This window comes from Pristiophorus japonicus, chromosome 15, assembly GCF_044704955.1.
Source record: "Pristiophorus japonicus isolate sPriJap1 chromosome 15, sPriJap1.hap1, whole genome shotgun sequence".
In the NCBI taxonomy this organism is placed as follows: domain Eukaryota; kingdom Metazoa; phylum Chordata; class Chondrichthyes; family Pristiophoridae; genus Pristiophorus; species Pristiophorus japonicus.
Window position 1 is genome coordinate 74,325,694 of NC_091991.1, and position 24,403 is coordinate 74,350,096.

Consider the following 24,403-nt stretch of genomic DNA (forward strand, 5'->3'; position numbering starts at 1 on the left):
GGGAGGAGTTTTTGTTAAAAAAGAAAGCAAGGAAAGGGAACAAAATGTGGGCAGAGATTATGGTCTGAAATTGTTGAAGTCGATGTTGAGCCTGGAAGGCTGTAAAGTGCTCAAAGTAACTCCAAAGGCAGTTGGATTAGTATCTGAAGGAAAAAAATTGCAGGACTACAGGGAAAGAGCAGGGGAGTGAGACTAGCTGAGAGTCGGCATGGGCTCGACGGGTCGAATGGCCTTCTCCTGTGCTGTAACCATTCTATGATTCTATACTAATAGCATATGTAACAGAGTGCCCTTGAATAGAATATATCTCTATTCAAACTGCCCAGAGACCAATTCACCTATCGTCAGTTAATTGAAAGCCCATAATGTGACACATTTGGATACATTGGTATGCATTTTACACATGGATGGATGGTTAACTATTCCATGACAGAATCTTCATGAAATGAAGCTGTGACTGAGGGCAGAGTATCAACCACAGTTTCGACCAGTAACAGGAAGGGTCTTTCTGCAACTTACGCAGAATCTAAAGCCAGCATTCATACAAACTAAAGAAACTAACACTCAGCGTATACTTCAAAATCTCTGGCAGACACACTAAAAACAGACAGCATACTGTGCAGTAAATCTCTCTCACAAGCAGGAGCAGTGAACTGAAGGAAGAGGCATGAGAGTGATACACAGCTCACAGCAAGAGGAAGGTCCGATGGATGATGTGATGCTCTCTTCAATGAACAGGAATCCATATAGCTTGTCCCTTGAGTTTTTCAATGTAATGATTATTACCCACGGTATGCTTGAAACAACTAACGAATACACATTTTGTTCAGGTACAAACCATTATAGATTTTGGGGGATTTTTTTGAAGTTACTGTTGTAAAGGACTGATGTGTAATAATAATTTGCAGAAAATGTTTTCCAAATATTCATTTCATTTTATTACTTATTTCAAAAGTATAATTGGCTAAGCCACTTTTTTTTTACAGGCTAGAGTTTTGGCTGAGTTCATTATATTTTTTTAGACATCAGGAAAAAAAAAAGTATTTCTACTGATGTGGTGTTATGCAGCACAAGACATTGGGCTGGAGATTGCAGTCGGAGGTTTCCCGTGGGCGAATGCCTCCGAACTGCAAGTAAACTCCGCACCTACCGGGTGCCTCCGTACCTTCGAAGACACGTGCTCGTGGGCCTGCATGCATACGCCTACTTAAAGGCCCACGTATCCCGGGGCGCAGGCAGTTCGCAAGCGTCCCTGGGATCACGTGGGCCGGCCCAACCAATCACAAAGGGGAATTTCCATTATGCTTATGGTGATTCAATTTATGTACGGAATCCCCAAAAGCATAATTATACATTTAAAACAAAAACTAAATTTTTTGAAAAGTAAATTTAAACTAATTTGAAATGTTTTTGTACGGTTAAAGATTTATTTAAACCTTTACGCTGGTGTAAGGGTTTTGTGGGCATTCGCTGGGCAGTAGTTGGGAAAATAGCGAATGTTCATTTCCAGCAGCTTCGTATGATCTGTCAAGCTGAAACCCGACCGATTGCAAGTTCCGGGTTTCTGCGCATGCACATCATGGGGCACTTTCGCGCTTGTGCCTACGCGGTCATAGGCCCCGGAAAATCCGAGCCAATGAAATACAGCTGTTCCTTTTCTCTGTCCAGCTGGCAGTGAAATTGCACATTTCCTCCTCTCCCCGATTCGACCAACGTGCTTTAAGGCAGCTTAAGCGTGCTTGTTATTCTGGAATTCTTGCGCGGCATTTGTAGTTGCATAGGTTCAGTGCACAAACACTGGGACAGAGCACCCGAGTTGCACTGTGGTTCAGCTGTTCTGCCTCAACCCATGGTGAAGTACATGCCTATGTGCTGGAGTAATGTTGCATCCAATCCGGTCTAATAGCTGGAGCTGACGAGAGTGCCCAGAGTAAAATGCACAACACAACGTCATGTATACTGAAACTGCCCCATCTGTTTAGTGGCATGAGTGATGTTATCCTGGGCCGGCAGATTCATGCCGACAGGTAAATGTGCACTCCAGTTTCTGTTGAAATTCAGAATGGCATTGTAAGCAGAAGCATATACACATGATACATATGCAGCTTGCAATCAATGGATAAGCACGTTGAGCAGTTACAGCGGCAGTATTGACAATTGTAAACAAACAATTAAATCATATTGCAACTCACCTAGCAAGGGCAGTATTCAGCAGTCTCGATTTTGCTGGCGATGTAACCTTAGGCTCCAAACCAGGGCTTGTTAACCCTCCTGTGACCTGCTCTTGTGTAGGCATTGACTGGCTCTGGTGAGTTTCCTTTGACACTTGTAGGTGTTCCTTGTCTTTTACAGTTTCTTTCTCCTTGGAGCGAGCTTTGTGTTCAGCGAGAAGAATGTCAAATTGTTTCCTTCGGCCTGGCACTGCTCTCCGATGATTAAGTGAATGAGTCTGTGCAGAAACCAGAATAAAAAATATGAAAGGAATACCAAGTACAATGTCTTGGGCAAAATGCTGCTTGTAATCATGAGGTAGTTTGAAAGGAATTAGCTTAGTTGTAAATATTGTGCTGTACTATATTGTTGAAATATTTCAAACCGCTTCTAACATTTTTGTTGTGCGGGGGCTGTCGTTTTGTTAAAAATGACTTCAAACTCAAATTCTTAGTCAGAGATATAGCATTGATGCACACATGCATTTTTACATGCACATGCAATAACAGGCTACAAAGTAGACTTCCATTCTAAAAATTCCAATACAAAAATCGAAAAATAAATCCGCCAATCATTTTGAGCAAAAGGAATACCTTGCACGTGAGTGATCTTGTACATGGTTTCTTTGTCTCAGGATCCAGAACACCACAATGTCTGTTGGGGTCAAATTCCCTCTCTGTTGAAATAAAAAATAAACTGCATTCAGTACAATGACTGCTGACCACGACCAGGCAAATTGAGATTTTCCCACAATATCTACAGCTGAGTTGATTAAAAAAAAATCACACAAAATCACAGAAGTTTATAATGTTCCAGCTGAGGCAAAAATGCTCCAAATGATCAAGTTTGTTAATATTCTGCTTAAAATGAAGCATTACTGAGCCTACAAATCTGAACTGATACGTGAGGCACGTTCAAACAGCTGTCAAGCGTTCCACTTCAATCTTGTAAACTGCTCATATTTGTTTAACCTTTTTGTATGGATCTCTTTTTGTGTAGTCACGAACCAGTAGCCAGGAAAGCTCGTTCAGTAACTGAAGCTCCTTCACTTTCCAGCCACAACACTTCAGATGTGGACATGCCATTAAGTTGGACTCCGTGTTGATACAAATAGGATCATGTCGATGCCCAGTGGAATACATCTCCACACACAGCTCAGTTGAAAAGCAACGATTAAATCCACCATGCATGAAGCAGGCACACCACAGCATGCAGAACTGAAAACAGTCACCACAGAGATACAAGATGATCTCCTACCACCTGCATTTGTAACAGTTAAATTATTATTGTCGTTTATTATGAACATCAGTATCATGGGGGGGGGGGGGGGGGAGGGGGAGAGAGCTCAGGTGAGCGAAATTTAAAAAGTCAAAAAGCAGGGAGCAGGCAATAGAGCAGGGTAGCACTGGGGGAAATGATAACCAGGGCGTGACAGGAAGGGACAGAATGTATAAACATAAGAGTGTATCAGAAAGTGGGGTCAAAGCAGGGAAAAACGGTAAAAAAATAAAATTAAAAGCTATTTATCTGAATGCTCGCAGCATTCGTAACAAAATAGATGAGTTGATGGCACAAATAGATATAAATGGGAATGATGTGATAGCTGTTGCAGAGACGTGGTTGCAAGGTGACCAAGGCTGGGAACTAAATATTCAGGGGTATTTGACAATTCGGAAGGATAGACAGAAAGGAAAAGGAGGTAGGGTAGCTCAGTTAATAAAGGATGAGATCAGTACAGTAGTGAGAAATGATATTGGCTCAGAAGATCAAGATGTAGAATCAGTATGGGTGGAGATAAGGAATAATAAAGGGAAGAAGTCATTGGTGGACATGGTCTATAGGCCCCCTAACAGTAGCCACACTGTTGGATGGAGTATAAATCAAAAAATAATGGAGGCTTGTAAAAAAGGAACGGCAATAATCATGGGCAATTTTAACCTTCATTTGGTGGGCAAATCATATTGGCCAGGGCAGCTTTGAGGAAGATTTCATAGAGTGTATTCGGGATAGTTTCCTTGAACAGTACGTTGCAGAACCAACCAGGGAGCAGGCTATCTTAGATCTGGTGCTGTGTAATGAGACAGGATTAATAAATGATCTGCTAGTAAAGGATCCTCTAGGAAAGAGTGATCATAGCATGGTTGAATTTCAAATTCAGTTGGAGGGTGAGAAAGTTGGATCTCAAACCAGTGTCCTAAGCTTAAATAAAGGAGACTACAAAGGTATGAAGACCTAGTTGGCTAAAGTGGATTGGGAAAATAGATGAAAGTCGGTTGATGAGCAGTGGCAGACATTCAAGGAGATATTTCATAACTCTCAACAAAAATATATTCCAATGAGAAGGAGAGACTTTAAGGGATAACCATCCATGGCTAACTAAGGAAATAAAGGATGGTATCAAATTGAAAACAATGGCATACAAAGTGGCCAAGATTAGTGGGAGGCCAGAGGATTGGGAAACTTTTAAAAAACAGCAAGGAACTAAAAAAATAATAAAGAGAGGAAAGATAGATTATGAAAGTAAACTAGCAAGAAATATAAAAACAAATAGTAAGAGTTTCTACAGGTATATAAAAAGGAAAGAATGGCTAAAGTAAATGTTAATCCTTTAGAGGATGAGACTGGGGAATTAATAATGGGGAACAGGGAAATGGCAGAGACTTTGAACAAATATTTTGTATCGGTCTTCCTGGTAGAAGACACTAAAAATGTCCCAATAATGGATAATCAAGGGATTATAGGGAAGAAGGAACTTAAAACAATCACTGTCACTAAAGAAGTACTCGGTAAAATAATGGGACTAAAGGTGGACAAGTCCCCTGGACCTGATGGCTTGCATCTTAGGGTCTTAAAAGAGGTGACTGCAGAGATAGTGGATGCACTGGTTGTAATCTACCAAAATTCCATGGATTCTGGGGAAGCAGACAGAAAGCATGAAACTATAGACCGATTAGCCTAACATCTGTTGTTGGGAAAATGCTGGAGTTCATTATTAAGGAAGCAGTAGCAGGACATTTGGAAAAACATAATTTAGTCAAGCAGAGTCAGCATGGTTTTATGAAAGGAAATCATGTTTGACAAATTTGCTGGAGTTCCTTGAGGAGGTAACAAGCAGGGTGGATAAGGGGGGGGACCAGTGGATGTGGTGTATTTGGATTTCCAGAAGGCATTCGATAAGGTGCCACGTAAAAGGTTACTGCACAAGATGAAAGTTCACGGGATCGGGGGTAATATGGATAGAGGATTGGCTAACTGTAACAGAAAACAGAGTGTAGGGATCAATGGGCCATTTTACGGTTAGGAAACAGTAACGCTAGGGCCTCAACTATTTACAATCTATATTAATGATTTGGATGAAGGGACCGAGTGTAATGCTGATGATACAAAGATGGGTAGGAAAACAAGCTGTGAGGAGGACACAAAAAATCTGCAAAGGGATATAGATAGGTTAAGTGAGTGACCAAAAATTTGGCAGATGGAGTATAATGTGGGAAATTGTGAGTTTATTCACTTTGGCAGAAAAAATAAAAAAGCTAATTATTATTTAAATGGAGAAAAATTACAAAATGCTGCAGTACAGAGAGACCTTGGGGTCCTGGTACATGAAACACAAAAAGTTAGTATGCAGGTACAGCAAGTGATCAGGAAGGCAAATGGAATGTTGACCTTTATTGCAAGGGGGATAGAGTATAAAAGTAGAGAAGTCCTGCTACAACTGTACAGGGTATTGGTGAGGCCACACCTAGAGTACTGTGTACAGTTTTGGTCTCCTTATTTAAGGAGGCAGTTCAAAGAAGGTTCACTCGGTTGATTCCTGAGGTGAAGGGGTTGACTTATGAAGAAAGGTTCAGCAGGTTGGGCCTATACTCATTGGAGTTCAGAAGAATGAGAGGTGATCTTATCGAAACATATAAGATAATGAGGGGGCTCGACAAGGTAGTTGCAGAGATGATGTTTCCACTCATGGGGGAATCTAGAACTAGGGGGCATAGTTTCAGAATAAGGGGTCGCCCATTTAAAACTGAGATGAGGAGGAATTTCTTCTCTCAGAGGGTTGTAAATCTGTGGAATTCTCTACCACAGAGAGCTGTGGACGCTGGGTCATTGAATATATTTAAGGTGGAGATAGACAGATTTTTGCACGATAAGGGAGTAAAGGGTTATGGGGAGCGGACAGGGAAGTGGAGTTGAGTCTATGATCAGATCAGCCTTGATTTTATTGAATGGGGCAGGCTCGAGGGGCCAAATGGACTACTCCTGCTCCTATTTCATATGTTCTTGTGTTCTTACAGAACAGGAGGCCATACGGCCCATCATGCCAGTTCTTTGAAAAAGCTATCCAATCAGTCCCACTCCCCTGAAAATTTTTCCTTTTCAAGTATCTATTCAATTCCCTTTTGAAAATTATTATTGAATCTTCTTCCACCACTCTTTCAAGCAGCGCATTCCAGATCATCATAACTCGCTGTGTAAAAAGAATTCTCCTCATCTCCCCTCTGGTTTTCTTAAATCTGTGACCTCTGGTTACCGACTCACCTGCCAGTGGAAGGTGTTTCTCCTTATTTACTCTATTAAAACCCGTTATAATTTTGAATGCCTCGATCAAATCTCCCCTTAAACTTCTTTGCTCTAACAATCCCAACTTCTCCAGTCTCTCCACATAACTGAAGTCCCTCAACCCTTGAACTATTCTGGTAAATCTCCTCTGCATCCTTGCTAAAGTGCATTGCCCAGAATTGGACACAATACTCAATTTGAGACCTAACCCACAATTTATAAGAGTTTAGCATAACTTCCTTGCTTGTGTACTGTATGTGTCAGATATCTTTCGCAGAAGTAAAACACCGAGTCAATGTGCTTTCCTAATTATTTTCACCAAAAACTTCAGATTTTGAGATATTTTAAAATACCAACCATTACCTTATGCTAAGTAGCTGGACAGTCCGTATGCTATAATGCATTTCCTCCCCCTCACACTATCTTTGAGTCCACGTTTATTGCTTATAATGCACATTGATTCTGCAGCAGCAACTCACACCCCTAACTCTTTCCACATTCATTTCCTGAGTTTAACCCTATACAATCCTTCTATATGATGCTTACACATGAAAAGACACCAAAGATGGACTGCAGGATGGCTACTTGACTCTCACTTCGAACCGCTCAAGTTTGCTTCTTTGCTTGCAGGCTGTGATGCCATATAATGGAAGAGGGAAAACGTGCACTAGAAGTGGCCCATGAAAAGATCAAGCCCTTTACTGCATGATGATGACATTTTGGAGACCATTGGCCCAGAGGACATAGACGGAGTACAGTAAGATGAAGCTGACAGACTGCCCCCGGTCTCGAGACCATTACCATCCATCTCATGTTCTTCCATCTCACTCTATTCATGCACTCATTCTTTGTCCCACAGGCATACACTCAAGGACAAGGCCAGGTTGCACAGTTTATTCTCAAGTAATGAATATTTAAAATGGTGTCATGCAGTCAGCAACTTAACTTATGTTGCTCTTCACATTCTGTAGATGTGTCACAGCAAACAGTGACAGGTCCCAGTGCCTTCCAAGAATGGCAGCACCCTGTAACAGCCACTCCTTCCGATACAAGCAGCAGCAGAGGTATATCCATCCTAAGGGATTTAGACAGTGAGTTACAGGAAGGTGTACCAGATGATTCAATATGAATGAGGAGCTACAGGTGGTGATGGCAAAGAAAAGAACTTCCATTTATATAGCATCTTTCATGTCCTCAACACATCACAAAGTGCTTCACAACCAATGAAGTACAGTTGAAGTACATGGTTATGATGTAGAGAAACACAGCAGCCAATTTGCACACAGCAAACTCTCACAATGAGATAAATGACCAGATAATTTGTTATAGTGGTGTTGGTTGAGGGATAAATATTGACCATAACACTGGGAGAACTCCAAATAGTGCAGTGGGATATTTTACGTACGTACACCTAAGCAGGCACAGGGGCCTCAGTTTAACATCTCATCCGAAAGACAGCAGGGCCGAAATTTACTTCTGCCCGAAACGGGTCGCACCTTCCGCTCCTGAAGTGTTTTTTCTGCCGCGTCAGATGAGGTCGCCTCTTTCGGCAAATTCAGCTCTTTGTCGTTTTATTTGCAGCGGGCCGGAAGTCGGTCATAATGGAGACGGAAGTGGGGTGGGACGGAGTCTCCGCCGCTGTCAGTCAGCAGCGGAGCAGAGATGATGTCATGACGTGTGTGCGTCACCACGCTTTCCCCTTCGCTTAAAGGGGAGAGCCTTCGGCATTTTGAAACTTCGGTCCACTGGGCCACCAGGGAGGGTTTCAGTCGGGCCAGCGGTCTAGCACCCAAGAGGGAGTGCCTGTTGGCGGCCTGGCCAAACCCGGGGGCATAATTGTCAGCCCGACCTGGCAGTCGGCTGACGAAAAAAAAATGGCGGCCGCGGCAATGCACCCTCCCCCTTGAAGGGCTGCCGTAGCTCACATACTGAAAGCAAGGTGCATCGACAGAAAAAGCTGTTGGGGGCACCATGCGGTGGGTTAATGATTTTTGGACCTAAATTTTGCAGGAGCTGCAATAGAGGTGCGGGAGATCGGCGGTGGGCCCTTTGATGATGCTCTTAGGACGGTCGGCAGCAGCGGGGCAGAAGTGGGGACCGCCAGAAAAATCCCCGAGCTAAATTTCGCTGTCGGCGGCCACTGGACCGGAATTCGGCAGCCATTCAACTCCACCGCCTGGCCGCCGCTTTCTGGCGGTGAGTGGCCTTTTTGGAGGGCTGAATTTTGGCCTCAGCAACTCCCAAAGAGCAGCACTGAGCTGTCAGCTTAGATAATCTGCTCAAGTTGCTGGAGTGGGACTTGAACCCATGACCTTTGGTTTCAAAGTCCAGAAATTTACCACTGAGCGAAGCCTGATGTTTTAGAAGGAGCAGAACCTGAAGGCCAAGGGACCAGCTTATGTCCTCTCTCAGCTGCTCAACCGTTAATTTCTGAAGTCGAGACGTAAGTTTAAAAGAGGGATGATGTGGAGCTCCATTGCTTTCTTCATTCATTCCATGATTTGTCCACCTCCTGCACGGTCGGGCGGCAAGTGTGGAGCTCATTAGCCACATCTGTGCAATTATGCAAGACAGATTCCCTTCGCTACAGTCAACTAATGGAGCACATTGCAATTCTAGGGGGCTCTCTAGCATTGCAGGCAGTGACAGTAGTGCTAAGCCAGTTGAAATGTCCTGTGTGAATGCTGAGAACCACTGCCAGAGGCCCCAGGCTCCAATCTACAATATAGTTTCAATATCCTGGAGACAGGGTAGTCAGCGCCATTACACATGGCTTCACTGTTCTCAGTTGACTAGAGAGTTGCTGCACACAGACCAGTGGTCATGGTGAGGGAGTGCCCAGCAGCAGAGCCTGGGGCACGGATAAGGCCAATGCTTCTCGGGGTGACACCCCAAGATTTGAGAGTTAGCAAGTAGGACAATACATCCATCACAACAGAGAATGTGGTGGTACCAATTGGCCCGCTCAAGCCCTAAAAGCTCCCACGCCGATCCAGCGGACAACCACCTCATTTACTGGTCACTGGAGCAGCACCTTATCGGAACTGAAACACACAAAACCATCAAAGGTAAGCACCAAGGTAAAACACACCAAATACACCTGCATTGGGCATTTGGAGGGATGTGGTTTAGTTGCAATTTATTTCAGTGGTTTCCAGAGAGTATTCCTGGGATGGTGTCATATACAGTTTTGCAGACAAAAGTAATGGGATCCACAGTAAATCAGTCAGTGAAACGGCTAACATTGGGAAAGATGTATTTGTCCACTGCATGATACAGATCTGGGGAGGTTGTTAATTGCATGGGTGGGAAGATCTTGTCATATGCTAATCTTCATCTTGCTCAGCTCCTGACTGTGCTTGGGTGTCTCCTGCCTCCACCTGCTCCATGGTTATACTTCTTTGGGTGGCAAAGTTGTGCAGCATGTCTGCACACAATGATGATCTTGGAAATCTCGGAAGGGGCTGTATTGTACAATGCCCCCAGAGCTGTTAAGGCATCTGAAACGCTGCTTCAAGCTGCCGATTACATGTTCAGTGATGATGCCGGTGGCTGAATTTCGCTGATGTTCATTGTATCTGTGCGCGACTGTTATTCATGGCTGTCACAGAGATGTCATCAGCCAGGGCGGAAAAGATAATGAATTCATCCTTGAACTCTGCTTTGGCTGAAGTAATCCTAGAAGCATAAACTGCCTTAAAATGAAAAAGTTATGACTGACGCCTGCAAACTAGGCAACCACTTGCATAATTGTATGTTGAAAGGCACAGATGTTCTGCACATTGATGGAATGGAAGTCCTTTCAGTTCATGAACAGGAAGGAATAGCGTGCAGGAGCCAACTGGGCCACGTTATTGCTCTCAATGAGATTCTGGACTGTGAGGATACCTGCCATGCAAAAGGAAAAGCAATGCCCTCTCATTTTACTGCTGGTTGTCCATGGGGAAAATGGGGACATTTCCTGCGCTGTCACTTGCTTGATACCTCTGTTAATGCAAATTGACTGATATTCCATGGCTGAGAGGATGAACCAGAGGAGCTACAGTTCAATGCTGGCAGTGCCATACTGGTGTGGAAGTCAGTTGGTCAGTTTTACAGCAGACGGGACAGCTCGTTCACTGGCTCTCGAGTAAAGCACGCCCTGAGAAGATAGCTTTGCTCAGACATGCCAAGATATATGTGGCTCTGCCTGTATATGGGGAACCGCAGGTAACGGTGGACATATAACAATCTGTTTCAGGTATACTTGCCTGGCATCCCTCTTCTTCACTCTGACCGATTGCTGTGTTGTAAACTTTTATAGCAACGTCTGTGGTGTCTGATCGGGTCATGTGAAAAATTCAGTGGGTATTGACCAAATGATGTGTTTACATTGGCGTCTTTGAATTATTCCTGTGAATGATATCTAATGGCTTCTTTAGACTCTCCTCTTTGTTTGGAATTTTGACATGTATCAGCAGATCCCTGTGGCGCTGCTCACAGGTGTCCTGGGGTCTCGCACATGTTAACAATATTCAGCTGCTTATCTGGTCTGTTCTTTTCAGGCTCCTGCTCTAAATAGACAAATGCAGGTAGTTACAGCTATTTATAAACCGCTGAGGTCAAAAGGAGGGCAGTTGCAACTATGCGTAAATTTTTGGCACCAGGCCACTGACTGCATTCTTTTTAATGCTATCTTGCTTTTGCATCACTGTGCAAAACGTTGATTTGTGACATGCCAGATGCTCAGCAGACACAAGACTTTACACACAGACACACACACACTCTCAGATTTCCTGGGAAGGTGCTCACGGTGAATTGGAAGATAAGCTGCTTTAGAATACAGATGTTCGGTTATGTAATGCACTATGTATTATATGAGCCACAGATTTAGGCTGACCTAATAAGTCAAATTCTGTTCTGTCAAATCAACAAAGTGTGCCATTAAGGTATTACAGAAAGGCCCTTAACAGAAGCCTTAAGCAAGACTATTAATTATATATACTAGTCACTCTCCTACTGTTGGAGAATATGCTCATGCTGCTACCTGTCTCTGTTGTCTTTGTGTTGCTATTTCTGCTTCTCTCTGCCCTTTTCTTCTTTTGGCTGAGTGGCAGTGGATGGTATGGTGGGAAAAGCAACCAATGGCTGCAGACTGCATTTAGGAAGAGAGTTTCGAGGAAAATGTGGCCTTTCAATTTCCTCCCTGAATCACTCATGCTTTTCTCTAAACCCCTTTCTCACGTAGCATTCCCTACCCATTGTACTTCCTGTAACCTCTTACTATCAACCCCTCACACCCACTTGCCTCTACTCGTTTGACCCACCCAATAACCCCTATACCTTGCCCTCCCCTTCCTCCATTGTCACTCACCTCAACCCGTATTCCCTCATCCACTCTCCCTCCACTCCCACTTTCTCCCCTAAGAATTAAAGTTGAGAGGCCAGATGACCCCTCACCTTCACCTTATTTCCCTCCTAACCTCCCTTTCTATGTTTCCCTTACAGACGTTGTTTGCTTTTAAAATTCAACCTCTTTCAAAATCGTTTCAGAATGAGAAAATAAACTGCACACTTTTCTCTCCCGCTCTCTTTCCCCGCCTCTGTTAGAAATTAGGATTTTTGTTCACAAATGTAACATTGATAAGCATTTGTTGTCAACAAATCGCAGGTAAGATTATTAGTTAGCTTCAAAATTTAATTGATGCTATTTTGAAAACAAAAAAATAAATCAACAAGGAGTTTCTCTCCACAACCTGACTCCCTGACCCAAATTTTTGTCTCTCACCAACCCTAGTCTTTCTTTGTCTCCCTTAGCTTAATATGCTGGCCGAAATTTATAGAAAACAGAACTAAAATTAGAAATATCTAATCATAAGACTGTCATAGAATCATAGAATGGTTGCAGCACGGAAGACGACTATTTGGCCCGTCGAGCCCATGCCGACTCTCAGCTAGTCTCACTCCCCCGCCCTTTCCCCGTAGCCCTACAATTTATTTTCCTTCAAATACTGATCCAAATCCCTTTTGAAAGATAAAATCGAGTCTGCCTCCACCACCCTTTCCAGCAGTGCATTCCAGATCTTAACTATTGGTTGCATAAAAAAGTTTTTTCTTATATCGCCTTTGGTTCTTTTGCCAATCACCTTAAATCTGTGTCCTCTGGTTCTCGACCTTTCTGCCAATGGGAACAGTTTCTCTCTATCTACTCTGTCGGACCCCTCATGATTTTGAACATCTCTATCAAATCTCCTCCCAATTTTCTCTGCTCCAGGGAGAACAACCCCGGCATCTCCAGTCTGTCAACGTAACTGAAGTCCCTCATTCCTAGAATCATTTTCATTAATCTTTTCTTCACCTTTCTAAGGCCTTCATATCCTTCCTAAAGTGTGGTGCCCAGAATGGGACACAGTACTTCAGTTGGGACCGAACCAGTGTTATACACAGGTTCATTATAATTTCCACACATTTGTACTCTACACCTCTATTTATGAAGCCCAGGATCCCTAAGCCTTCTAAATTGCTTTCTCAACCTGCCCTGTCACCTTCAACGATTTATGCACACATACCCTCAGGTCTCTCTGTTTGTCATCATCATCATCATCATAGTCAGTCCCTCAGAATCGAGGAAGACTTGCTTCCACTCCTGAAGTGAGTTCTTTGGTGGCTGAACAGTCCAATATGAGGGCCACAGACCCTGTCACAGGTGGGACAGACATTCGTCGAGGGAAGAGGTGGGTGGGACTTGTTATATATGTAAACCTGTAAATACCTTGTGTAGCCACCAGAGGGCTCATCTCCTGGAGTCCCAAGGGATCCCACAATCCCTTGGGAGCACCTGTACTTAAGGAGGCCTCACAGGTTGGAGAGGCACTCTGGAGACCTGAAATAAGAGTACAGTCACACTTTACTTTGAGCTCACAGTATCTAGTCAGACTCTTCATTCATACTTAACAACTGGTGACGAGATACAGATGATGAACCCAACGATGCAGAGAACAGTGGGCATCCTGGAGAGATTTTCGGAGGGAGATGATTGGGAAACCTTCGTGGAGTGACTCGACCAATACTTCGTGGCCAACGAGCTGGAAGTAGAAGCAACGCTGCCAAACGAAGGGCGATTCTCCTCACGATCTGCGGGGCACCAACGTATGACCTCATGAAAAATCTACTTGCTCCAGCGAAACCCACACAGAAATTGTACAATGATTTGTGCACACTGGTCCGGGAGCATTTGAACCTGAGGGAAAGAGTTCTGATGGCGAGGTACCGGTTCTACACTTACAAAAGGTCTGAAGGCCAGGAAGTGGCGAGCTATGTCGCCGACCTGAGGCGCCTTGCAGGACATTGCGAATTTGAAGGACATTTGGAGCACATGCTCAGGGACTTCTTCGTACTTGGCATTGGCCATGAAGTGATACTTCCCAAACTTATGATAATAGAGACCCCAACCTTGAGTCAAGCCATAGCGATAGCCCAGGCATTCATTGCCACCAGTGACAATACTAAGCAAATCTCTCTGCACAAGAGTGCTGCTACAAGTACTGTAAACAAAGTGATGTTGTTTTCAAATCGCAACATACAGGGCAGGCCCCACATGCCTGCAGCTGCACATCCGCAGATGTCTCAGAGCCCACCATTAAGGGTGATGAATGCAAGGCCATTAACACCTTGTTGGCGCTGCAGTGATGATCATCGTTTACATTCATGCGGTTTCAACGGGCACGGTTACAAGGACTGTGGAACAATGGGACACCTCCAACGTATGTGCAGGCGAGCTGCAAACCCTGCTAATCCTGCAAACCACCATGTTGCAGAGGAGGACAGACCACGGCGGATCACGACGAACCAGAGCCTCAGACCGAGGAGGCAGAGATATATGGGGTGCACACATTTACCTCAAAGTGTCCCCCGATAATGCTGAAGGTTAAATTAAATGTACTCCCGGTGTCAATGGAACTGGACACGGGAGCAAGCCAGTCCATTATGAGCAAAATGACTTTCGATAAATTGTGGTGCAGCAAGGCCTCAAGGCCAGTCCTGACTCCCATTCGCACTAAACTGAGAACTTACACAAAGGAACTGATTCCTGTATTCGGCAGTGCTACTGCAAAGGTCCCCCAAGATGAAGTAGTGCACAAACTACCACTCTGGGTGGTACTGGGCGATGGTCCCACACTGCTCGGCAGGAGCTGGCTGGGAAAGATACGCTGGAACTGGGACGATGTCTGAGCGTTCTCGTCCGTTGACGACACTTCGTGTGCCCAGGTCTTAAACAAGTTCCCCTCGCTGTTCGAACCAGGCATCGGGAAGTTCCAAGGAGCAAAAGTGCAGATCCATTTGATTCCGGGGGCACGACCCATCCATCACAAGGCGAGAGCAGTACCGTACATTATGAGAGAGGGTGGAGATCAAGCTGGACCGGCTGCAACGAGAGGGCATCATTTCGCCGATCGAATTCAACGAGTGGGCCAGTCCAATTGTCCCAGTTCTCAAGGGAGACGGCACCATCAGAATCTGTGGTGATTACAAAGTAACTATCAAGCATTTCTCCCTGCAGGATCAATACCCACTACCAAAAACAGACGACCTTTTTGCGATGCTGGCGGGAGGAAAGACGTTCACGAAGCTGGACTTGACCACGGCCTACATGACGCAAAAGCTGGAGGAATCATCGAAGGACCTCACCTGCATCAACACGCACAAATGTCTCTTCATTTACAACAGATGCCCGTTTGGGATTCGATCAGCCGCGGCGATATTCCAGAGAAACATGGAAAGCTTACTGAAGTCGGTCCTGCGCACGGTGGTCTTCCAGGACGATATCTTGGTTACAGGACGGGACACAGTCGAGCATCTGCAGAACCTGGAGGAGGTTCTTAGTCAACTCAACTGCATGGGGCTCAGGTTAAAATACTCGAAGTGCGTTTTCCTGGCGCCTGAAGTGGAGTTCCTGGGGAGAAGAATCGCAGCGGACAGCATCAGGCCCACCGACTCGAAGACGGAGGCAATCGGGAACGCACCGAGGCCACAGAACGTGACGGAGCTGCAGTCGTTTCTAGGACTCCTGAACTACTTTGGTAACTTCTTACTGGGTGTCAGCACACTGTTAGAACCACTGCACGCCTTAATGCATAAAGGAGACGAATGGGTATGGGGTAAAAGCCAAGAAAATGCCTTTGTAAAAGCTAGAAAATTGTTAAGCTCAAACAAATTGTGTTGTATGATGCATGTAAGCGTTTGGTACTAGCATGTGATGCGTCGTCGTACTGGGTCGGGTGTGTATTACAACAGGCTAATGAATCTGGGAAATTGTACCCGGTTGCTTATGCATCCAGAAGTCTGTCTTATGCTGAGAGGGCCTACAGCATGATTGAAAAATAAGTGTTACCGTGTGTTTATGGGGTAAAGAAAATGCATTAATATCTGTTTGGCTTAAATTTGAATTGGAAACCTACCATAAGCCACTGATATCCCTTTTTTCTGAAAGTAAGGGGATAAATACGAATGCATCGGCCTACATCCAGAGATAGGCGCTCACGTTGTCCGCATACAACTACGCCATTCGCCATAGGCCAGGCACAGAAAACTGTGTTGATGCTCTCAGTAGGTTGCCATTGCCCACCACTGGGGTGGAAATGGCACAGCCCACAGATTTAGTCATGGTAATGGAAGCATTCGAGAGTGAGCAATCACCCGTCATAGCCCGACAGATTAGAACCTGGACGAACCAGGACCCCTTACTGTCCCTAGTAAAAAAAATTGTGTGCTTCACAGGAGCTGGTCCAGTGTCCCAGTGGAAATGCAGGAAGAGATAAAGCCGTACCAGCGGCACAAAGATGAAATGTCTATACAGGTAGACTGCCTTCTGTGGGGTAATCGGGTAGTGGACCCCAAGAAGGGCAGGGACACTTTCATCAGTGATGTCCACAGTACTCACCCAGGCAGTGTAATGATGAAAGCGATAGCCAGATCCCACGTGTGGTAGCCCGGTATCGATGAGGACTTAAGAGTCCTGCGTGCACAAATGTAACACATGCTCGCAGTTAAGCAATACACCAAGGGAGGCGCCACTAAGTTTATTGTCTTGGCCCTCCAAACCGTGGTTCCGCGTCCATGTCAACTATGCAGGCCCGTTTTTGGGTAAAATGTTCCTAGTGGTTGCAGATGCATACTCCAAATGGATTGAATGTGAGACAATGTCCGCTGCCACCACTGAAAGCCTGTGGGCCATGCTTGCCACGCACGGCCTGCCTGATGTCCTTTTGAGCGATAACGGGTCTTGTTTCACCAGTGCCGAGTTCAAAGAGTTCATGACCCGTAATGGGATCAAACATGTTATATCTGCCCCGTTCAAACCAGCATCCATTGGTCAGGCAGAGAGAGCAGTGCAAACCATCAAGCAGGGCTTGAAGAGGGTATCTGAAGGCTCACTGCAGACTCGCCTATCCCGAGTCCTGCTTAGCTACCGCACGAGACGCCACTCGCTCACTGCGATTCCACCCGCTGAACTGCTCATGAAAAGGGCACTTCAGACAAGGCTCTCGTTAATTCACCCTGATCTAAATGAACAGGTAGAGAGCAGGCGGATTCAACAAAGTACATATCATGATAGCGCAAATGTGTCACGCGAAATTGAAATCAATGATCCTGTATTTATGTTGAACTATGTACAAGGTCTCAAGTGGCTTCCCGGCATTGTTGTGGCCAAAGAAGGGAGTAGGGTGTTTCGGGTCAAACTTTCAAATGGACTCATTCACCGGAAATACTTGGATCAAATCAAACTCAGATTCACGGACTATCCTGAGCAACTCACTTTGGACCCTACCTTCTTTGACCCCCCAACATATACACCAGTGGCAACTGACACCGCGGTTGGCCACGAAGCAGAACCCATCACCTGCAGAAGCCCAGAAGGACTCACCACACCAGGCAGCCCAGCAAGGCCAGCTGCACCGCAGCCCAGCGAGGGCCCAACAAACGATTCACCAAAACCAGCATTTGCACCGAGACGATCAATCAGGGAAAGAAAGGCCCCAGATTGACTCACCTTGTAAATAGTTACACTATTGACTTTGGAGGGGGAGTGTTGTTGTATATGTAAACCTGTAAATACCTTGTGTAGCCACCAGAGGGCTCATCCCCTGGAGTCCCAAGGGATCCCACAATCCCTTGGGGGCATCTGTACTTAAGGAGGCCTCACAGGCTGGAGAGGCACTCTGGAGACCTGCAATAAAAGACTAAGGTCACACTTTACTTTGAGCTCACAGTGTTCAGTCAGACTCTTCATTCATATTTAACAGGACTGGCTTGCTGCATGCTTCTTCACGCTCTCGGCGTTGAGACTTGAGGTGCTCAGCGCCCTGCCGGATGCACTTTCTCCACCTAGGGCAGTCTTCGGCCAGCGACTCCCAGGTGTCAGTGGTGATGTTGCACTTTATCAGGGAGACTTTGAGGGTGTCCTTTTAACGTTTCCGCCATCCACCTTTGGTTCATTTGCCGAGAAGGAGCTCTGCATAGAGCATTTGCTTAGGGAGTCTCGTGTCTGGCATGCGAACTATGTGGCCTGCCCAGCGAAGTTGATCAAGTGTGGTCAATGCTTCAATGCTGGGGATGTTAGCCTGGACGAGGACACTGATGTTGGTGCGCCTGTCCTCCCAGGGGATTTGCAGGATCTTGCGGAGACATCGTTGGTGATATATCTCCAGCGACTTGAGGTGTCTTCTGTACATTGTCCATGCCTCTGATCCATAAAGGAGGGCAGGTATTACTACAGCCCTGTAGACCATGAGCTTGGTGGTAGAATTGAGGGCCTGGTCTTCAAACACTTTTTTCCTCAGGCGGCCGAAGGCTGCGCTGGCGCACTGGAGGTGACGTTGAATCTCCGCATCAATGGCTGCTTTTGTTGATAAGAGGCTCCCGAGGTATGGGAAATGATCCATGTTATCCAGGGCCACGCCGTGAATCTTGATGACTGGGGGGCAAGTACTGTGCGGAGAGGACAGGCTGGTGGAGGACCTGTGTCTTACGGATGTTAAGCGTAAGGTCCATGCCTCTGTTTGTGCACCCCTTTAGGATTGTACCATTTAGTTTATATGTCCTCTCCTCAATTTTTCAACCACACTTCACATTTTTCTGCTACTTTTCCGCCCATTTCACCAGCCTGCCTCTGTCTTCCTGAAGTCTATCACTCTCCTCCTGACTGTTCTCTATACTTCCAAGTTTTGTGTCTTCTGCAAATTTTGAAATTGTGCCCTATACACCCATGTCCAAGTCATTAATATATATTAAGAAAAGCAGTGGTCCTAGAAGTGACCACTGGGGAACACCGCTGTATACCTTCCTCCACTCCGAAAAAGAACCATTCACCACTACTTTCTGTTTCCTGTCATTTAGCCAATTTTGTATCGAGCCTGCCGCTGTCCCTTTTATTACACGGACTCTCAATTTTGCTGGCAAGCCTGTTATGTAGCACTTTGTCGAATGCCAACCGCATCATCCTCATTAACCCTCTCTGTTACCTCATCAAAAAACTCGATCAAGTTGGTTAAACACGATTTGCCTTTAACAAATCCATGCTGGCTTTACTTAATTAATCCACTCCTATCCAAGTGACTTTTAATTTTGTCCCTGTCATTTCTGCTCGGTCACAAACTTTACCTCAAGGCTTTTTGTCTACAAAATGCAGAAAGAGCTAGAAGCTTAAAAAAATATTCCATCAGTACAGCAAACTGAATGGTCCAGATGCACCCTGGGAATTAGGTACTCTGCACATGCTCAGACTGTACAAACTAAATTCAGCTCACAGAGTCACCGATCGAGGCAAAAAAGATCAACTCCAAGCTCAGGCTTAAGGGAGAGGCTGAGGCCGTCAAATAACATTTTTGTTGGAAGACATTAAAAAAATTCAATAGATAAATGTAATCACATTATTGTGAAGTATATGTACAGGGCCTTGGTGAGGCCTCACCTGGAATATTGTGTTCAGTTTTGGTCTCCTAATCTGAGGAAGGACGTTCTTGCTATTGAGGGAGTGCAGCGAAGGTTCACCAGACTGATTCCCGGGATGGCGGGACTGACATATGAGGAGAGACTGGATCGACTGGGCTTGTCTTCACTGGAGCTGAGAAGGATGAGAGGGGATCTCATAGAAACATATAAAATTCTGACGGGATTGGACAGGTTAGATGCAGGAAGAATGTTCCCGATGTTGGGGAAGTCCAGAACCAGGGACACAGTCTAAGGATAAGGGGTAAGCCATTTAGGACTGAGATGAGGAGAAACTTCTTCACTCAGAGTGGTGAACCTGTGGAATTCCCTGCCGCAGAGAGTTGTTGGGACCAGTTCATTGGATATATTCCAGAGGGAGTTAGATGTGGCCCTTACGGCTAAAGGGATCGAGGGGTATGGAGAGAGGTGAGAGGGGAGCGACCTGTCAAAAGCCCAGCGGGAGATCGAGAGCCAGCAGCAGTTGGTGAGAGGGGAGCGACCTGTCAAAAGCCCAGCGGGAGATCGAGAGCCAGCGGCAGTTGGTGAGAGGGGAGCGACCTGTCAAAAGCCCAGCGGGAGATCGAGAGCCAGCGGTAGTTGGTGAGAGGGGAGCGACCTGTCAAAAGCCCAGCGGGTGATCGAGAGCCAGCAGCAGTTGGTGAGAGGGGAGCGACCTGTCAAAAGCCCAGCGGGAGATCGAGAGCCAGCGGCAGTTGGTGAGAGGGGAGCGACCTGTCAAAAGCCCAGCGGGAGATCGAGAGCCAGCGGCAGTTGGTGAGAGGGGAGCGACCTGTCAAAAGCCCAGCGGGAGATCGAGAGCCAGCGGCAGTTGGTGAGAGGGGAGCGACCTGTCAAAAGCCCAGCGGGAGATCGAGAGCCAGCGGCAGTTGGTGAGAGGGGAGCGACCTGTCAAAAGCCCAGCGGGAGATCGAGAGCCAGCGGCAGTTGGTGAGAGGGGAGCGACCTGTCAAAAGCCCAGCGGGAGATCGAGAGCCAGCGGCAGTTGGTGAGAGGGGAGCGACCTATCAAAAGCCCAGCGGGAGATCGAGAGCCAGCGTACCGGTGCAGCTACAGCGGGAGAGAAAGCAAAATAGAAGTAGAAAGTAATCAAAAAGTGACGTCACAGCCAATGTGGTAAGTGATTGGCTGGTGATTGGTGAGTAGCTTTTCTTTTCTTTTTTATATCAGTAAGTGAACTGCAACATTGTTATTACCAATTTAAGTGTATCTAAGGTTAAGGCATGGCAGGAGAGCTCGGTCACGTGATATGCTCCTCCTGTACCATGTGGGAACTCGGGGACACTTCCGGTGTCCCTGGGCGCTACGTGTGTGGGAAGTGTATCCGCCTCGAGCTCTTGACGGTCCATGTTGCGGAATTGGAGCTGAGGGTGGATTCACTCTGGAGCATCCACGATGCTGAGAATGCCGTGAGTATCACGTGTAGTGAGTTGGTCTTACCGCAGGAGAAGGGTCCACAGCCAGATAGGGAATGGAAGACCAGCAGGAAGAGCAGTGCAAGAAAGATAGTGCAGGGGTCCCCTGTGGTCATCCCCCTGCAAAACAGATACACTGCTTTGAGTACTGTTGAGGAGGATGACTCATCAGGGGAGGGCAGCAGCAGCCAAGTTCATGGCACCGTAGGTGGCTCTGCTGCAAAGGAGGGCAGGAAAAAGAGTGGGAGCGCGATAGTGATAGGGGATTCGATGATGAGGGGAATAGATAGGCGTTTCTGCGGACGCAACCGAGACTCCAGGATGGTATGTTGCCTCCCTGGTGCAAGGGTCAAGGATGTCTCGGAGCGGGTGCAGGACATTCTGAAATGGGAGGGAGAACAGCCAGTTGTCGTGGTGCACATTGGTACCAACGACATAGGTAAAAAAAGGGATGAGGTCCTACGAAAAGAATTTAAGGAGCTAAATTAAAAAGTAGGACCTCAAAAGTAGTAATCTCGGGATTGCTACCAGTGCCACGTGCTAGTCAGAGTAGGAATCGCAGGATAGCGCAGATGAATACATGGCTTGAGCAGTGGTGCAGCAGGGAGGGATTCAAATTCTTGGGGCATTGGAACCGGTTCTGGGGGAGGTGGGACCAGTACAAACCGGACGGTCTGCACCTGGGCAGGTCCGGAACCAATGTCCTAGGGGGAGTGTTTGCTAGTGCTGTTGGGGAGGAGTTAAACTAATATTGCAGGGGGATGGGAACCTATGCAGGGAGACAGAGGGAGACAAAAATGAGGCAAAAGCAAAAGACAGAAAGGAGATGAGGAAAAGTGGAGGGCAGAGAAACCCAAGGCAAAGAACAAAAAGGGCCACTGTACAGCAAAATTCTAGAAGGACAAAGGGTGTTAAAAAAGCAAGCCTGAAGGCTTTGTGTCTTAATGTAAGGAGTATCCGCAATAAGGTGGATGAATTAACTGTGCAAATAGATGTTAACAAATATGATGTGATTGGGATTACGGCGACGTGGCTCCAGGATGATCAGGGCTGGGAACTCAACATCCAGGGGTATTCAACATTCAGGAAGGATAGAATAAAAGGAAAAGGAGGTGGGGTAGCATTGCTGGTTAAAGAGGAGATTAATGCAATAGTTAAGAAAGACATTAGCTTGGATGATGTGGAATCTATATGGGTAGAGCTGCAGAACACTAAAGGGCAAAAATCGTTAGTGGGAGTTGTGTACAGACCTCCAAACAGTAGTAGTGATGTTGGGGAGGGCATCAAACAGGAAATTAGGAGTGCATGCAATAAAGGTGCAGCAGTTATAATGGGTGACTTTAATATGCACATAGATTGGGCTAGCCAAACTGGAAGCAATACGGTGGAGGAGGATTTCCTGGAATGCATAAGGGATGGTTTTCTAGACCAATATGTCGAGGAACCAACTAGGGGGGAGGCCATCTTAGACTGGGTGTTGTGTAATGAGAGAGGATTAATTAGCAATCTCATTGTGCGAGGCCCCTTGGGGAAGAGTGACCATAATATGGTGGAATTCTGCATTAGGATGGAGAATGAAACAGTTAATTCAGAGACCATGGTCCAGAACTTAAAGAAGGGTAACTTTGAAGGTATGAGGCATGAATTGGCTAAGATAGATTGGCTAATGATACTTAAGGGGTTGACTGTGGATGGGCAATGGCAGACATTTAGAGACCGCATGGATGAATTACAACAATTGTACATTCCTGTCTGGCGTAAAAATAAAAAAGGTGGCTCAACCGTGGCTATCTAGGGAAATCAGGGATAGTGTTAAAGCCAAGGAAATGGCATACAAATTGGCCAGAAATAGCAGCGAACCTGGGGACTGGGAGAAATTTAGAACTCAGCAGAGGAGGACAAAGGGTTTGATTAGGGCAGGGAAAATGGAGTACGAGAAGAAGCTTGCAGGGAACATTAAGGCGGATTGCAAAAGTTTCTATAGGTATGTAAAGAGAAAAAGGTTAGTAAAGACAAACGTAGGTCCCCTGCAGTCAGAATCAGGGGAAGTCATAACGGGGAACAAAGAAATGGCAGACCAATTGAACAAGTACTTTGGTTCGGTATTCACTAAGGAGGACACAAACAACCTTCCGGATATAAAAGTGGTCAGAGGATCTATTAAGGAGGAGGAACTGAGGGAAATCTTTATTAGTCGGGAAATTGTGTTGGGGAAATTGATGGGATTGAAGGCCGATAAATCCCCAGGGCCTGATGGACTGCATCCCAGAGTACTTAAGGAGGTGGCCTTGGAAATAGCGGATGCATTGACAGTCATTTTCCAACATTCCATTGACTCTGGATCAGTTCCTATCGAGTGGAGGGTAGCCAATGTAACCCCACTTTTTAAAAAAGGAGGGAGAGAGAAAGCAGGGAATTATAGACCGGTCAGCCTGACCTCAGTAGTGGTTAAATGATGGAATCAATTATTAAGGATGTCATAGCAGCGCATTTGGAAAATGGTGACATGATAGGTCCAAGTCAGCATGGATTTGTGAAAGGGAGATCATGCTTGACAAATCTTCTGGAATTTTTTGAGGATGTTTCCAATAAAGTGGACAAAGGAGTACCAGTTGATGTGGTATATTTGGACTTTCAGAAGGCTTTCGACAAGGTCCCACACAGGAGATTAATGTGCAAAGTTAAAGCACATGGGATTGGGGGTAGTGTGCTGACGTGGATTGAGAACTGGTTGTCAGACAGGAAGCAAAGAGTAGGAGTAAATGGGTACTTTTCGGAATGGCAGGCAGTGACTAGAGGGGTACCGCAGGGTTCTGTGCTGGGGCCCCAGCTGTTTACATTGTACATTAATGATTTAGACGAGGGGATTAAATGTAGTATCTCCAAATTTGCGGATGACACTAAGTTGGGTGGCAGTGTGAGCTGCGAGGAGGATGCTATGAGGCTACAGAGTGACTTGGATAGGTTAGGTGAGTGGGCAAATGCGTGGCAGATGAAGTATAATGTGGATAAATGTGAGGTTATCCACTTTGGTGGTAAAAACAGAGAAACAGATTATTATCTGAATGGTGACAGATTAGGAAAAGGGAAGGTGCAACGAGACCTGGGTGTCATGGTACATCAGTCATTGAAGGTTGGCATGCAGGTACAGCAGGCGGTTAAGAAAGCAAATGGCATGTTGGCCTTCATAGCGAGGGGATTTGAGTACAGGGGCAGGGAGGTGTTGCTACAGT

General features: G+C 45.9%; 1 protein-coding gene across 10 annotated transcripts in view; it reads right to left on the reverse strand.

Annotated features, from left to right (window-relative positions):
* LOC139280852 (ataxin-7-like protein 1) overlaps window positions 1–24,403 on the reverse strand; it is a 464,769-nt gene that overhangs the window by 41,621 nt on the left and 398,745 nt on the right. For all 10 annotated transcript variants that reach the window (XM_070900603.1, XM_070900602.1, XM_070900601.1 and 7 more), the window contains 2 exons: window positions 2,805–2,887; window positions 2,193–2,449 (listed from right to left, as the gene is read on the reverse strand). In XM_070900603.1, coding sequence (XP_070756704.1) covers window positions 2,193–2,449; window positions 2,805–2,887 — 340 coding nt within the window. The remainder of the gene's footprint in view (window positions 1–2,192; window positions 2,450–2,804; window positions 2,888–24,403) is intronic.